Raw genomic sequence first — 17,752 nt, forward strand, 5'->3', positions numbered from 1 at the left:
CACTCTGGCCACCCCAAAGGGTCCGCCCCAAAGGGCTGGGGTGGCTTTGTCTCCTTGTCTCCAGGCCTCTTCTCCACCCCACCCTGCCCTCTTCACCTGGGCAACTCCTACAAGACTGCAGAGAGGGCCTCTCCCTGGAAGCCTTCCAGGACCCTCGTGCTGGGTCAGGAGCCCTGCTCTGTGCCCACAGCCTTTGGGGAGCCCCATCCCTGCGCCTGCCACGATACGGATAACCGCTGCTCCTTTGGCCAGCTAGACCTCACTAGACCATCGCTCCTGGAGGACCGGGCTTGGGTATGGTTTACCCGTGGATGCCCAGGGTCCCCGGCCAGCTAAGAGTTACTGCTCAACAAGCAGTTGTTTTGTAGCAGCATGAAGGAATGTCAGAGCGGGGTTGGGGTGAGTGGGGCCTTCGCCGAAGCCCACCAGGATGGAGCAGAATGGGATGCAGCTCTTCTGACCCAATGCAAGCTCCCTTCTAAGTCAAAAAGGTCCCAGGACCGACCCCCTCTCCCAGCTCCTCTAGGGCCAGCTCCAGCCTCTGGGGGACCCTTCGCAGGCCATAGCCCTTGCCGCTCTCTTGCCTAGGCAGGAGTTGGCGCTCACGGCCTCTGAGGTCCAGGGCTGGGGCTGATGGAGACCAGAGCCTCTTCTGTCTGGAGAAAGGGTTTGCTCAGCAAATCAGTGATGCGACCAGGTTTGGGTGGAGGACTGGGGAGGGGCACCTCACTTGACTTCCTTGGGGGAGGCCTGTGTATCGTCAGTGATGTCCAATGCATGCCGTCACAACAGTCCCTTTTCCACTTAAGTGGTCCCCATGGGGCCTGAGCTTGGCCACACTCTCCCAGCTGTTGGTCTGAGCTATTGTAAGAACCCCAAGTTGACCACAATGGCCCGGCTTTCAAAGTCATTCAGATATTTTACAAAATTTGTCATCAGGCCGCTCCCCCAAATGTGGCCAGATTAGATTCTGAAATCCGAGCATGGGCCCAGAGTTTAGATTTTGTCGGGTCAATGTTCAACACAGGCCATCCTGGCTTTGTCACCCTTAGGCTCTGTAGCCTTGCAGCTCTGTGCCTTGGTTTCCTCATCTGTAAAATGGGGGTAATCGTGCTTGTCTCCTGGAGTTGTGAGGACTAAAAGAGTTAGAGAATGTGAAACCTCTCGGCCGCATTCCACGTTCCATAAGTATTAGTGGTAGCGCCCACTTGTTTTCAACCAAGGGCGGCTCGGAATAGTGAAAAGGGACTTGGTGATGGGTTCAATGGGGGACTTTGGACACTGCTTCTCTGCACCTCACTTTCCCCATCTTCAGGATGGAGTGATGCTGTCCATCCAGCATTGGTTTTACAGTTAAATAAAATCATGTCCCTAAATGACAGGTGATGGGCCAGCAGGGGTGGGTGGGTTTCAGCTTCAGTATTTTATAGATTACGGAACTGGCCCAAGGAGGGCAGTATCATGCCCCAGGCCACGCAGGATGTCATGGTTGGAAATGTCCTTGAAGGTCACTTCACTGGGGCTCTGACCCTGGTTCCACGGACCCCCAAAAGCTCCACAGGTGGGTCCGAGGGTCCCAGAATGCAGAACGGTAAAGTTTCATATATCTATCCTGGAGAAAGTGTCAAAAGCTTTTATTAGAAACTCAAAGGGGCCATGGACCTCCAAAAGTTAAGAACCACTGCTCTAATTTAACCCCCTTCACTAGGTCAATGTCACATGGCAAGTTAGAGACAGTCCGGATTTGCTTAGGGAACGGAACACTCAAAATAAGACCCTGCTTTCTCCAGGAAGCCTTGGGTCCACTGTTGGGCTCCATGATCCTTGGAAACAGACCTACTCATAGTGCTCATGACTTTTCCAAACCCATTCACAGCTGGTTGCTGATTTGAATCTGCTTTTGAGACACCATAGAGGAGGTTCTCAGGGTTAGCCATGTTTTGGGGACAGTGGCCCTGACTCTGCTTTTTTGAGAGGTGAAGCAGGCAGCCCCACCCTGTCCAGTGCACACAGGCAGCGTTTACTGACCTGCTGGGTGCAGGGTGAGGGGCGTGGAGGGATTTCCAGGTGGGTGACTGAGGATGGAGAGGGCTTTGGGGATTTAGAGGGAGGAACTGGTTAGGTGTGTTGTGAGTGTGAGGTGCACGTGGGACTGTCAAGAGGGAAGCCCGGCAGGTGTGTGTGTGTGTGTGTGTGTGTGTGTGAACTCATCTTGCTGCTCCCTTCTCCCCTGAACCTGCACCCCCTCTGCTCCCCACCCTTCTGGCGCAGCGCAGGGTTCTGACTTCCTGGCAGGTGTGGACAGCCTGCTGTGCTGGCTGTGAGTTGCAGCCTCAGTTTCCGGCCTGGTCCTTGTCTCGTTCTTCCCTGCCACGTCGGGATCACACAAGGGCTCCTCTCCGGTGCACACAGATTTGGTTTTCCTGCTTCCAAGCCCACCCCCACCCCCCTCTTTTCTTAATCCACAAAGCTCGTTCTGCAAATAGCAGCACACACCACCAGGTTTGATTAATTAACTGCACAAAAATGATGGGGAAAGCAGTGAAGGAGATAATTATGCAAAACAGAAAGTGTCAGATTTATAAAGCCCCTCTGTATTCTGAAGACTTTGGTGGGGGGTTTCTTTTCCGTTTTCCTGGAGCGGCTTGGTGCATAGCCCCACCCCCCAACAAGTGTGGACCCCCAAAGGTCAGGAGAGAGGCAGGTAGGAGGTGGGGCTGGGGTGGGGGGTGGCATGAGGAACAGGGGCAGGGCTGCCTCATTCGGGGATCACACCCCTGGCCATTCCCAGGGGCTGCTTGCTGAGAGAAGCCCCCCATCAGTTCCTCTTGTGGGAGAGGTTTCCATAAGCCCTTCTGTGCCCATTTTATCCTTTCTGCCCCTTTCTGTTTCTCGCTGCCTCGTGCTCTCTTTCCTTACCCTGGAACAGTGAGAGCCGAGGTTTGGGGTGGATGTAGGTGGAGCAGGCATTTTGGACTCGTTCTCAGCTGGCCGCTGAGGTATAAGAGTCCCAGGGTAAGTGCAGCTCTCCTGACTCCCACACTGGGGGTGTCATAGGGCATTCTGGGCCCCACTTCTTCCCCGTGTCCATCTCCCTGTGTGCAAGGCTGGCCCAGAGTGGGATTGCTGCAACATCCCCCTCCCCTGGCCCAGCGAGGAACACCCCTTAAGCCCCACCTGTGTGATGCAGAGGCCTCAGGTGGGCTTCCCCCTCCCCTGGGGGGGGGGCTGCAGGGCACTGGCTCACCTCCCGCCTGCCTCGGCCTCGCGGTAGTCCTCTATGGCCAGCCGGAGCTTGCGCCGGTGCAGGGAGCTGCACACGCCCAGGCCCAGCTCCAGGTCCTCGTCGCTCAGGCTCAGCAGCACCTGACCCCGGGAAGGTGGGGACTGAGCGCCCAAGAGGGATGGGGACGGGAGGAGGGCGCCTTCTCAGCACCCAAGGCCCCCCAGGACCTGTTGCTGGCAGGGGCCAGAGAGCACTTGGGGTGTCTCGGCAATCCTCTCCCCGTCCAGGCCCCAAGAGCCCTCTAGTCGAATCCTGCCTCCCCCTGGTTAGGGAAAGGAAGGTTATTCCCATTTTAAAGATGGGAAAGCTGAGGCTCAGAAGGGCTAGGTGGTCCTGGAGCCTGAACCCAGGTTGGCCAGCCTGGGGGGTGGGAGTGAGGGGGTGGGGGGAGCAAGCCAGCCTCTGGGTTCCCTACGGCAGGGGCTGGGGCGCTGGGGGGGCCTTACCTTCCCGCTCTTCACGTTCTCCGCACAGGCCTTGACGTACATGGGCATGGCCATGACCACCTCCAGCCAGGCCTGGACGGTGCCGGCCTTCCAGTGGGACATGGGCGTCGTCCGGACGAGCTCCACCTGCTGCAGCCGGTCCATCTGCTCCTCGCCCTCCGACAGGCTGAGGCTCTGCCGCGTGGGGCTGCACTGGCTGTCCGAGTCTGCAACACACAAGCCCCCCGCCATGCTGGGTGGGTGGGGGCTCAGGCAGCCTGCACCCCCGGGGGGAAGAGGAGGGCAGGGATAGTGGCCCGTCCATTTCTTCTTTCCCAAATCAAAATGACTTTTGTTTGTTTCATTTTTGCACACCCCCTCCCCGTCTGTAATTCATTCCCCTTAAAAAAAAAAAAAAAAGCTTAATCAGGAAAGGAATAAAAATAAATCAGAGTGAAAATCACCCCAACTGTCACACCCCCTCGGAGATAACAGCTGTTAGTATTTAGTTAAATATTCTTTGAGATACACAAACACCCACTCTTACTAACACAGACAGACCCACACGCTTACACAGTGTGTTCTGTTTTATAATATGCTCTTTCCACTTATAACATGGAGGGCAAGTTTCCACCTCAATAACTCGAGATCCACAGTATCTTTTGACTGCATGGGATTCCCTCGAATGGCTGTTCTGTGATTTATTTCACCTGCCTCCTACGGATGGCCGTGGGGGTTGTTTCCGATTTTCCACTACCATAAACAAGGCGGCGGGAGTCATCTTTTGGGCAATGGAGTGATGTTTTCTAAGGGTAAATGGAGCCCGGCTTTATTGCTTAACACACTCAAGCCTTTCCTGGAGTGTCCCTCACAGACAAACACACACACACGTACTCAACAAAAGAACACAACAAAACACAAACACAAAAACATCTATCCACCAACACGTTCTGACCCTATTCTTGCATCTATGGATGGCTGTGTTAACACCTGGAAAAATACAGTTCAGATTACACAGAACTAAACCGAGAAGGGAAAAATATATCTTTCTATAAAACAGGGTCCACACAAAGGAAGCAAGCACACTCAACGCTGTGAGAAATGGTGAGTATTAAAACATAAGCCTGAAATGGAAAAAAAAAAAAGACTATATTCCAGAATTTTAAAAAAATGCATTAAAAAAACCAACAACAAAACACATCAACCCGATTAGAAGTGACTCGGCTGCAATTGCATGTTAGAGAATCATCATGATGGTGCAGGAACCACTCAGCCAGCACAAACAGGGCACATGGCTAAAACAACAGGTGTGAAGTACACTAAAATGTTCACGGTTACTGCATTCAGGGGCTGGGAAGAAGCACCTTATTTTCTCCTTGTTCTTTGTGTATTACTCAATTTTCTAAATAAACATCTATAATTTTTGTAATGAAAAAATGGAAAGATTACAAAATTGGAAGCGGCACTATGGTTATGATGAGAGGCTATTTGAATGAATCGTGGTCCATTTATATGTTGAAAGTTATACAGATCATAAAACATCTGTCAGGAGGAGAATATTTTTTGACATGGGAAAACATTACAACCTATTGCCAAGTGAGAAAAAGAAGGTAAAAACAGCAGATACCATGTAATCCCAACTGTATTAAAAATAAACATATAAATATAAAATACTAGATGAATAAATGTTAAAGACTTTATCTCTGTAAAGGGATAGTGTTTAATTGTGAATGTGTGTGCATGTGTGTGTAAGTGTACAAGTATGTGTTTGTGTATGCTTTCTGATTCCCAAGTTTTCTACCTTGACTATATTATTTTTGAAATTGAAAAATAAACAGCCTGGAAATTTTGCTTTTTCAAGTTACAAAGCTCCTCCCCGCAACTCCTTTCCTTCCTCCATTTCAAACTCCTCGGATGACCCTGCATCAGCTTGGTGACCACATACACATCTCGACGTCCCCAGTGCCACACTCCCCAGGGACCAACTGGCGAGCCAAGAGCCCTCTGGTGCCCACAGCCACCTCGCCTGGAAGATGCCTTCCCGGTCCAGGAGGCGCCAGGCAGTGGCCCTCACCTGGGTGGGCACGCCTTGTGCCTCAGTTTCCACCTCTGTAAAGCCAGCATGACACCACTGTCTGCTGCCTGTCTTCCTCCCTGGCTGCAGTGGGGACTCCGAGGAGGGGCTGGCTGCACTGGGAGTAGGAGGGGCTGGGGGTTGCTTGCCAACATGATTATATTTCCCCTGGGTGGGTCGAAGGCCTCTTCTTCCCTTGGGGAAATGGCAGGCGGGCACAGAGCTCTGTGCAGGTCTCCAGCCTGAGCACAGGTGTTGCCATGGCTCCTGGGGGTACAGAACACAGCAGCAGCTGCCCTCTGCACCCCACCTGGGGGCTCCAAGATCCTGCCTCATGAGGGTGCTCCCTGGCTCCCAGGATGAGCTGGCTTGTGGGGAAGCATTTCCTGTCAGGTCCAGGACCCCCACTCCTGCAGAGGTTGACCACCTGTCCCCAAAGAGGGCATCCTCTCTGGGTTGAAGAGAGCAGAGAGCACCCCAGAGGCTCCAGCCTGACCGGGCATCCCTCTGTCTTGTTCCTGTAACTGAGTCCTGCCTCTCTCACATGCATCTGCGAGATAACATCTGGCCAAATCTGGCTACCCATGTTGTCCATTTGGACCAGGCCTGTGGGAAGAGGTCAGGTCTTTGAGTTGGACAGACCTTGACTTTGGGCAGATTTCTTTACCTCAGTTTCCCCATCTGTTAAATGGGTATAAGACATTATTCACAACAGCCCAAAGGTGGAAAAAACCCAAGTGGACATCACCATATGAGTGGATAAACAAAACGTGGCATATCCATGCAATGGAATATTACTCAGCCGTAAAAAAGGAATGAAGTACTGATCCATGCTACAACATGGACGAACCTTGAAAACATTGTGTGAGTGAAATAAGCCAGACACAGAGGACAAACATTCTATGTTCCCATTTTTCTGAAATGTCTAGAATAGGCAAAAAGACGAAGTTACCAAGGGCTGGGGGAGAGGGTTATTGCTTAATGGGTGAAGCATTCCTGTTTGGGGTGATGACGAATTTTGGAAAGAGAGAGTGGTGATGTTTGTACAACATTGTGAGCATCATTAATACCACTGAATCATACACTTAAAAACGGTTAAAATAGCAAATTTTACACTATGTCTATTTTACCACAATAAAAAAAAGAAGATTCTCTGGAAACCACATTTTAAAAAGTAAAAAGGAAATAGGTAAAATTAATTTTAAAAATGTATTTTTGTTCAACCTAATATATCAAAAATATTACCATGCCAACATGTAATCAATACTCAAATAACCATTAATACACTAACAGAAGGGGTATACAAATAATACCTAGCTGCTAGGTTGATGTCACTCTTATGGAACCGGCCCATAGCATTCAAGGTGATTGGTGGTGGTGGTGGGGCTGCCCTTGGTAATAAGACACCCCTCCCCTGGGGCTTGGGCACTCTCTTTTGGCCACACCTAGAATTCAGAGGTGTGTGCTGCATTCTGGGCACAAAATGTGTCTTGAGTTCTGGCTCCTTCCGCCTGGGGAGGGGACCTGGGCCCTCTCATCATCCAGCCCAGGTAAGCAGGACTGGACTCTGGCTGGTCCAGGTGGTCCAAGCCACAGTGCGAGGGTGGGGGGTGGGGGTGGGTTTGCAGAATTGGGCTATGTCCCCCCAAATAAAGGGGAGATGGACCACGGGAAGCGGAAAGCAGTGGAGCTGGAAAGCAGGAGTCAGAGAGAGACAGCTAGAGAGAAGAGAAGAAAGAGGGACTCAAAGAGAAAGCCTTTGAGAGAGAAATAGTATCACAGAAGACAAACAACAAAGACACAAAGATAAATAGGAAGGAGAGGGAAGGAGGGAGGGAGACGGGGAGGGGGGTGGAGAGGGCACGGCACGACAGACAGGCCCAGGAGAAAGGCAGGTTTCCATACGTGTGCAGGTGAGTGCAAGTTAATTAAAGGCAATTTCCAAAATGCAGGCATTACGGTGCCAGGTTTTATGTCTTGAGATTCCATCAATCCTGGCTTTTTATTTCCCCTCTTCTCAGCTCTGAAAGTGGGAATAACTCACGTTTATGGCCGGGCTGCTCCGTGGAGGGCAGGGGAGTCGGGGGTCAGCTGGGTCCCGGCTGCATCTGAGGACGTGCGGCCGAGAGCGGCCACCTGAGCTCCTTCTGAACACGGGAGGACGGAGGGGGCCGGGAGCGAGCGCGCTGGGGCTGGACTGTGGGGTAGAGCAAACCATGGACCCGACACAAGACGTTCAAACCTGGCCCTGCGACCCGGTGCGTGTGCACCTGCTGGTCAGTAGGACCTTTTGAAGACGTTATCACTGGTTGAGGTTTGGCCACATGGAATCAGGGTGGTCTCAGTCTGTATCACCAGAGGCCTTATAAAGAGAGAAAGTTCAGGCATGGTCAGAGAAGCCTGCGGAGGAAGCAGGAGTCAGCAGAAAACGAAGAGCAGACACGAGGAGAGAGAGAGGCGCCTGGGATGGAAGGCAGGGGTGCAAGTCAGGGAACCCCAAGGACTGCGGCAGACCAGTCCCCGAATGCCACAGGCTTCGGGCGGAAGCACGGCCCTGCAAAACCTGGATTTTGGACTTCTGGCCTCTGCAATGTGAGCCAGTTCTCCGCTGTCATGCCAACCCATTGAGTGGCATTTGTCTCCACAGCCCTGGCAAACGAAGACACATTGCGTCCCCAAAATGACACACTCAAGTCCTAACCCCCAGTCTCAGGACTGTGATCTTACTTGGAAACAGGGTCTCTGAAGATATAATTAGTCAACACCGGGCCAACTTGGATTAGGGTGGGAACTACTCCAATAGGATTGTGTCCTCATAAGAGGAAAATTAAGACAGAAGACACAGGGGAGAAGGCCTCTGACGATGGCCGCAGAGATTGGAGTGATGCAGTGATGCACCCAGGGGCACCCCGGAGCCTCCCCTCAAGCCTTTGGAGGTGCATGACCCTGCCGACACCATGTGTCCGACTCCTGGCCTCCAGAACTGCAAGACAATAAACTTCTGTTGCTTCAAGCCCCCTGGTTTGTGGTACTTGTTATGGCAGCCCCAGGAGCCTGAAGCAGCCACCCACCCCCAACGCACCACTCACACACACACACACCACAGGATATTAGTAATCGAGTTTCCCCCAGTGGGCCTACAGAAGCAGGCGGGTCAGCTTAGGCAGAGGTTGGCCCCAGGGCCAAATCCACCCTCCTGTCTGTTTCTGGAAACAAAATTTTATTGGCATAGCCACACCCATTTTTCCGTGTATTGTCTGAGGTTGCATTCACACTGCAATGGCAGCATCGAGTAACTGCAAATGGATTGTGTGGTCCACAAAGCCTAAAGTATTTACCATCTGTTGCGGTTTGCTAAAGTTGCTGTTATGCAAAATACCAGAAATGGGTTGGCTTTTATAAAGGGGATTTATTGTCTTACAAATTTACAATTCTAAGGCCACAAAAGTGTCCAAACTAAGGCATCTACAAGAGGATACCTTCTCTGAAGAAGGGCTGATGGCATCCGGAACACCTCTGCCAGCCAGGAAGGCACATGGCTGGCATCTGCTGGTCCTTTGCTCCCATGTTGTTTTTCAAAATGGCTTTCACCAAAATATCTCTGGGCTTCTGTCTGTCTTAGCTTCTCTCAGCTCTCTGCTTGTTTCTCCCAGGGCATTTCTCTCTAAGTGTCTGGGAGTCCTCTCTTAGCTTCTCTGGGGCAAACTCTGGGTTTCATCTCTTCGCTTAGCATCTCCAAATGTCCTCTGTCTGCATCTCCCAGTGTTTCCAAGCCTCTGGGTCTATGTCAGCTCTTAGCTTCTCCCAGAGACAAACTCTGGATTACGTATCTTGGCTTCTCTCCAAAACGTCTCTCTCAGTTTCTCTGAGCTCCTTGTTTCCTTGAGCTCTCTTAAAGGACTCCAGTGGTCTAATTCAGACCTGCCCAGAATGGGTGGGTTCACATCTCCATGGAAATAATTTAATCAAAGGTCTCACCCACAGTTGGGTGAGTCAGATCTCCATGGAAACAATCAAAGGATTCCACCCAACATGATTGGATTAAAAGATCATGGCTCTTCTGGGGTCCATAACAGTTTCAAACCAGTACACCATCTTATCCTTTACAGAGAAAGCTTGATGATCCCTGCTCTAGCGGTTCCAAAGTTGGCCTCAGAATATGAGAGACCTGGCCTTGAATCCCAGCCCTGCTGCTTGCCAGCCATACAATCTCGGAAAAGTGTTCTAGATGAGCCTCAGTTTCCCCTTCTGCAAAATGGAATTGATGAGAATGCCTAATCCCACAGGTTGGATGATGCAGGCAAAAGGCTCAGCCCGGTGCCTGGCCTAGGCCTATGTGGACGCTTGATGACCGAGTAGAGGCTTCTGGCCTCTACAGGCTCACACCAGGATGGCAGCTAGGGGGCCCTGTGGCTATTGAGCACTTGAAATGTGGCCAGTCGGTATCGAGAGGTGCTCTAAGTATAAACATTCACACTTGAATCTGAAGACTTAAAAAAAAAAAGGAACGTAAAATATCTTAGTAAAATTTTAATATGGATTGCATGTCAAAATGATGCTATTTTGGATCTATCTGGGCTAAACAATATGTATTATTATAATTAATTTTACCTGTTTCCTTTTGCTTTTTAATGTGACTACTAGAAAATCCAAAGTTACATATGTAAATTGCATTATATTTCTATTGGACACCACTGGTCTGAATGGAAGATTGATTTTTTGTTTCCTCCCTCCATTAACCCTCCTTTGTTGGTGTGGAAGTTAAGCACTCTATTTCTATGCTTTTAGTGCATTGGTTCTCAAAGTGTGGTCCCTGGACCGACAGCATCAGGAATACCTAGTGTTCTTGTTTGCTAATGCTGCCATTATACAAAACACCAGAACTGGATTGGCTTTTATAAAGGGGGTTTATTTGATCACAAAGTTACAGTCTGAAGGCCATAAAGTGTCCAAATGAAGGCATCAACACAAACGCCAATGGTGTCTGGAAAACCTCTGTTAGCTGGGAAGGCACATGGCTGGTGTCTGCTGATTTCAGGTTGTGTTCCAGCTCCACTCTCAGCTCCTGTGCATTCTTCAAAGTGTCTCTCTTGCCTGCAGCAACTCCTTCTGTCTGTGAACTCTTTTATAGGACTCCAGTGATTCAATTAAGACCCATCCTGAATGGGTGTGGTAACACTTCCATGGAAACTATCCAATCAAAGGCCTCGCCCACAGTTGATTGAGTCATATCTCCATGGAAACACTCAAAGGATTCCAACCTAATCAACACTAATACATCTGCCCCCACAAGATTGCACCGAAGAACATGGCATTTTGGGGGACATAATACAGCCAAACTGGCATACCTGGGAACTTCTTCGAAATGCAGATTCTAGGGGTCCACCCCAGAACTTCTGTATCAGGAAGTCTAGGAGTGGGGGTTCAGCAATCTGTGTTTTAACAGGCTCTCCAGGGGATTCTGATGCACCCTGGAGTTCTAGCACCTCTACTATAATGGTCACTCTTGAAAACTTAGTATGCATATTTAAATTAACAAAACCTAGGGTTGACCAATAGTGTAATAACTTCTCCTGAATAGTAAGAGGTATTGAACACATATTAATTCTGATTATTCCTCCTGTCCCACATGCTACCACTGTCCAGTAGTTAATTCTGTCCTTTTTAAAATAACCCCACAATTGAGACATCGTCATGATTTTATACTGATAATGTTTTCTTAAAATAATTCACCAATATGTTTATCAATACTTTATTCATCATTTCTCTTTGTATCTCAGACCTTCATTCTGGGATAATTTTCCTGAAGAACATGATTTAAAAGTTCCTTTGATGAAAAATATTGTAGTGGTAAGCACTTTAGACTTTTGTTTAACTGAAAAATGTCTCTATTTCACCCTCATTCTTCAAAAAAGTTTTGCTGGTACAGTTTTAGGTTGACAGTTATTTTCTTTTAGCACTTTGAAGACATTGCTCCACTATCTTCTGTGTTCCTTTTTGAAGAGAAGTTACTGTCAGTCTAATTGTTGTTCTTTTGTTAGCTATCTTTAAGATCTTCTCTTTGTTTTTGTTGTTCTGCAGTTTCACTAAGATATGACTATTTATTCTGATTATTATAAGTGTGCTTCCTGTATCTGTAAATTCAGCTTTGGAAAACTCTCAACCATTGTCTCTTAAAATATCCCATTTTCCATTCTCTCTGTTCTCTCATTCTGGGATTCCAAACAGACCATAAGTCAGACTTCTGAATTCTATCCTCCCTATCTTCTAACCTAGTATAGTAGACATGATGGAAATATTGTATAATCTTTACTGTCCAGAATGGCAGCCACCAGCCACGTGTGGCTATGAGGACTTGAAATGTGGCTACTGCAACTGAGGAACTCAATTTTTAATTTAATGTAATTTCAATTAATTCAAACATAAACCTGAATAGCTTCATGTGGTTAGAGGCTATGTTAATGGACCAGGCAACTCTGATCTCTCCTGCATAGTTTTCATTTCCTTTTCTCTCTGGATTGCCTTCTGGGTAATTTCTTTAGATCTCTTTTCCAGTGTGTTAATTCTCTCTTTAGCTATTTAGTCTGCTGTTTTGCCCATCCTTTGACTTATTGATGTAATCAATTATATTTTTTATTTATAAAAGTTCAATTTGGTTCTTTTTCAAGTTTGGGTGGTCTTTTCAGGTAGTCTCGTTGCTTTCTCATGTCTGTGATTTCATCTTAAATTTCTTCCAGTATTTCATACTCATTATTTTGCACTCAGTGTCTGATAATTATTACATCTGAAAAGACTTTGAAGGGTTTAAAATTCTGTTTGTTTCTGCTGACTCTCCCTCATGGTGAATTCATATTTGATCTTAATTTGTGGGACTCTGTTGGGTCTAAATAGCAGATCTTTCTTCCCGAGAGGATTTACATTTGTTCCTGCTATGAAGGGGAAGGGGGAGACTGGGGGTGATACCTGGGACTGGGACCACCTCATTCCCCTTAGGGAGACCCTGGTTGAATGAGGCTCAGGTTCTGTTCCTCCACTTTGCCACAGCTCAAGGCTTAATCTCCTTCTTTTAGGGTCCTGATATCAGCACCTGTCCCTAGGGCAGCCCCAAATTTTGCATATGGTAGTCACTCATTGGTTCTGTTCTGGTTTTGGCTCAAGACTTTTTGTTTTGGGATGGGGGAGCCTCAGAGATTTGTCTTACTTTTTGTGAGCGAAGCAATGCATTTAGAAGTGTGTTTTATTCCAGATTTAGTTATCTTATAGAGGGAGGCCCGCATGCCCGGAGCGTCAGTCTCCTGCTGTGTGCACTGCCCAGCAGCATTCTTCACGTTCTGCTGGGCTGCCTGTATGTGGGTCTGTCTGTCTATCCTGCCACCAGGTGAGTCCCTTAGATCAGCAGCAAGTCTATCCATCTCTTCACTATCCAGGCTGGGTACATGATGATGCTTAATGCCATTGGAGATGGTAAAAGGATGGACAATACCATTTCCTTCTCTCTTCTCTCCAGCTCAGCCACTTCTTGCTCCACTCATTTGCTCCCAGTGAAGGTGAGATCACGAGTCACTTGGATATTCCCCCAGAGATGCCTCCGTTTCTCTTGCCCTCTCCCAAGGATGAAGGAGCAAAGCAAGAGCACATTTCACTGGTAAGAAGTGAGACGTGGAGAGGTGAACTGAGGTTTCCAGAAAATTAGTGTGGGAGTCAGGCCTCAACCCCAAGTTTCCTGGCTCCCAGGGTAGAAGAACCTATTCAGGCAGCCCTTCTCCCCCGTTCTTGTGTGCTTTTGTTTTGTTACAGGAGCGCCTCAGCCAGGATTGCTGAAACTGGCCAGAGACTGGACGGCAAATGGGGTGTGGGGCTCTGCTCTCCGTCACTGGGAAATTGCTACTGACCCTGCCGAGCTGGGATCTAGAAGCCCCAATAGGAGTCACAGTGAAAGACAGACACAACCACCAAGACACAGACTTTGTGGGATGCAAAGACCCATGATGGGGAAGGCAGGGCTCGCGTGGGAACACGGGGGTCCACACTTCCTAACTTGGGACTCTGTCATCTGCCTTTTGGGATGATTTACCAAACCCCAAGGTGCCTGGATACTAACTCTATGATCAGGAGCACTCCCACCTAATTCCCACTAAGCCTCTGGGGCCTATGATGGGGCTGCTGGCCTGAAAGGCTCGATGGCAGGAGGGTGAATTCAACAGAGGTGAATGCTGGGCTGAGATCACAGAGGCAGGGACCCTGACTACTGGTTATCTTGATTCCCATCACCCCCATCATCCTGGCTCCCCCCACCCCGTTGTCCTGACTCCCAACCCTATCCCATAGTCCTGGCTCCCCCCACCCCGTCATCCTGGTGTCCCCCACCCCATCATTCTGGTTTCTCCCACCCTGTTGTCCTAAATCCCCACCCCCCATCTTCCTGGCTCCCCCCAGCCTGTCATCCTGACTCCGTCTCCTCTGATCTGCTGCACGTGGAATGGGGCCTGTCGTCCTCACCTCCTAAGCTGTCCCCAGGGCTCTGTTTAAGTGTTGCCTCTTTAGAGAGGCCTTCCCTGGCCACAGACTGTCGGTCACTTCACACACACACACCTCAACCCACACTCACATGCTCACATGTGTGCCTACCCTGCACAGCACTTCTCACGGATGAAATTAATGAGCAGAGTTGTACAATTATCTGATTAGTGCCTGTGACTCCTGCTTGACTATACCCTCCCCAAGGGCAGGCACTGGGCCTGTCTGCTCTAGAAGTGTCTCTAGTGCCCAGGATGGACCCAGGACCAGCGTGTGCCAGTAAAGGGTCAATAACCACTCTCAAAAATAAAATAAATAAAATAAAATAAAATAAAATAAAATCACTGATTTGTGGCATTTGCTGGTGTCAATACCCCCAGTGGAGCCAATTTCAACTTTCCAACATGATTCCACTGGGCGTGGAGCTGGGGAGAGAGAGGCACGATCAGCTCATGAGCCTGGGTGCCCAGAACAGAAGGTGCCTCTAAACACTGGCTAAAAGGAAGGGAGGAGGGAAACGGGGAGCAGGCCCCCTCTCCAGGCTCCCGCCCACCCCCTGCTTCCTCCACACCTCCTTTTAGCCCCAGGAAAGCTGCTCGTGGTTCCTCAAATGCACCATGTGGCCTATTCCCCTCTCCTGCCTGGGGAGGCGTCTCAGCCTCGGTGCTATCGACACCTGGCGGCCAGGTAATCCTATGTGGTGGCCCGTCCTCTACATCGCAGGATGTTCACAGCATCCCTGGCCCCTCCCCGCCAGAGGCCAATAGCAGCCCCCGACTCAGGACAATCAGAAATGCCTCCAGACATTGCTGAATGTCCCCTGGGGGCAAAGTTCCCTTGCTTGAGAGCCACTGGACTTGGGGCTCCCTCCTTGAGCTGCACGTCTCGCTCGAGCATCATGGTCTACTGCAGCTTTCAGGGCGGAGGTGGGGAGCACCCTCCTCTGGCATGCCTCACTGGCGAGTCTGCACCCTGCTTTGACATCGACAGTCCACTGCCGTGACTGGGACGCCCACAGGCTGCACGGGTCTCTTGTTCATCTTTGTGAGCCCAGAGCTGGCACTGGGAGCCGGGCACCTAGTAGGTGCTCAGTGAATAATTCTTGCCCATCTGATTGGCTGCCAGCCTCGGCCTCTGCAGGCTCCCAGAGACCTGTAACTGAGCAATTGCCATTGGAGTACAGCCTCTTCAAGGTGGACTAGCCTGTCCCCGAAATGGTGAGGGGGGTGGGCTGGGAGGCTGGGGTTTTGTACACCTGAGGCCCCTTTAATCCCAAATTGTCCTCCTGGCCTCAGGACTCCTCAAACACCATGGGGAAAGTGGAACACAAATGAGTGTCCCCAGTGTGTGGCTGGGAAAGCCCAGAGAGGTTAACAATTTTCCCCAAGGTCACCCAGCAAGCAGCCCAGTGGTGGGAACCTGTGAGTCCTGGGGAGATGGATTCCCACCCCTTTCCTCTGGGAAACAGCCCCATGTGCCTACCAGTCTTCTTCCCTGTGTTCAGAGGGAACCCAGGGGCTTCTGAATCCCCCTCAGCATTTCCCCAACCCAGGACCACTTTCCCCCATGGCCCGAGGGTCGCACTTTCCCTTTCGTGGCAGAGAGAGGAGGAGGGGGTGGCCCTGGTGGCCTGGCAGCTGCTGTGAGTCTGGCTGCTCCGCCTGCCCCCAGCCTCTCCCCTGGCACCGAGAGAGCCCTGCCCGCCCCGGGCCCAGGGTGCCCTGTTCTCACACCAGCCTGATTCTGGGAAGCCAACTCCGGGCAAGACCCCCTGCCCTTGGGAAGTGGCAGGGGAGCCCCTGTCCGCACCTAGGGAACCAAAAGCTGAATTTTCACTTTTTAAACACTGCATTTTCATATGAAACAGTGACTCTTTATGGCCTGACAATGGCCTCTGCATTGGTTGTGGATGTTTTTCTGGAGCCCCCCTCATGCCTATGAAAGATTCAGAGACTATGGATTCAAACAGCCTGGGGGGAAGGGCCCCTGCAGGTGGGTTGCTGGGTCCTGCAGCTGCTGGGGGAGGGGGGTGGGGATGGGGAGGTGGGGATGGGATGAGGTTGTGCGTGGGGAGGTGGGGGGTGAGGGCTGGGGGGTGTTGGGGGGACTGCAGGACCTGGGAGGACAGCAGAGGCAACGCTACCCATTCTGGGGTGTCCCTGCCCCTGATGGCCCCACAGCACCCCTAACCCCAGGGGCCCTGGGCTGGAAGCTTACAGCATTCCCCATCCCGACATGTTCTTAAAAATACACTAAGCCATGAAACAGAAAAGTCCAATGGAATTCTATTTTTACCAATGGTAATTATTTTATGCTTTTGAATATATATATTAAATACTTCCCTTCCCCCCTCATATTCTGTGCTGCTTTCTTGTGAGTGACCACCTTCTGTGGCCGTGTCTGTGAGACAATTGAGCACAGCTGTCCCCCTGCCCACACTGCCGGGGACACCCTCTGCCAGTCACCACTTCCCACCAGCCCCTCCTCCCACACTCTGAGAATTTCCCAAGGGGACAAGAAATTGATTTCCTGGGGTTGGCAAGGCTCCAGCCACGCTCTGCACCCATTTCTTGGCAAGTGTTTCCCAATTTTACGGGCTTAGAAGGAAGATGCTTGAAAGGAGATCTGTGGAGGGCAATTATCCAATGATGACTACATTATGCTTTCAAAAAACTATATCAAAAACTTTCCTTTTCCTTCCTTGCTAATAGATTCTACTGCCAAACGGTGCCTACCATTCGGGAAGTCCTTCTTTTAGTCTAACCTGCAACTGAAGCCCTTCTTCCCTTTTTTATGTTTGCAGCAGATAGGTATTCTGGCCGGTTGCTTCCCACATCGATTGCTCTTTACTGACATGTTTTCCTGGCAAACTTCACCAGAGGGTGGGCTTCAAAGGTAGATCCCTTGAGAAGCTGGAGAGGGTCTTTAAGCAGAGGACTTGGGCTGGAAAATGATTCCTATGTAGAGATGGTGCCAGTTTGCATCTGTACAGCTCTTGGAAGCAAAGCTGGGGGTGATGGGCTGCTGGGGGTTCGAGGGCCCCTCTGTGTCCCGGCTCCTTAACTGGATTTTCAAACAGTCTTGCCCCTTCCTTCACTGAGTCCCCTGCTCCTTTTGGGCCTCCAGCCATCTCAGGTTCTTTCTGGCTTAGCTCAGCCACCCTCCGTGAGCCCTGTGGACTGTGGTCAGCCTGTGGTCACCCTGCGGGGTGAATCCTTGTCCATTTGCCCACTGGGTCCTGGGGTCCCACAAACCCTCCTCTGCCCCCAGCCAGGGCAAGGTATTTGGGGGGCATTGCTAGCTACTGGGCCTTCCCAAACAATGAAGGCGGACTGTCCAACTTGCTTCGCAGCTGCCACCTGGACATTTCCTAAGCCGGTCGTGAGTGACTTTTACCTAATTATTGCCCAAAGGCCAATTTAGGAAATGCACACCTGTATATGAGCTGCA

The 17,752-nt window shown here is 50.3% G+C and overlaps 1 protein-coding gene across 5 annotated transcripts in view; it reads right to left on the minus strand.

Moving 5' to 3' along the window:
- The window catches only part of KAZN (kazrin, periplakin interacting protein), an 857,604-nt gene that overhangs the window by 21,812 nt on the left and 818,040 nt on the right, over positions 1-17,752 (minus strand). For 4 of the 5 annotated variants that reach the window (XM_037828472.1, XM_037828473.1, XM_037828474.1 and 1 more), the window contains 2 exons: positions 3,733-3,938; positions 3,248-3,366 (listed from right to left, as the gene is read on the minus strand). In XM_037828472.1, the coding sequence (XP_037684400.1) occupies positions 3,248-3,366; positions 3,733-3,938 (325 nt within the window). Of the gene's footprint in view, positions 1-3,247; positions 3,367-3,732; positions 3,939-17,752 lie in introns of those variants that run through there. The other variant, XR_005215506.1, reaches the window with a different exon arrangement.

This window comes from Choloepus didactylus, chromosome 2, assembly GCF_015220235.1.
Source record: "Choloepus didactylus isolate mChoDid1 chromosome 2, mChoDid1.pri, whole genome shotgun sequence".
In the NCBI taxonomy this organism is placed as follows: Eukaryota; Metazoa; Chordata; class Mammalia; order Pilosa; family Megalonychidae; genus Choloepus; species Choloepus didactylus.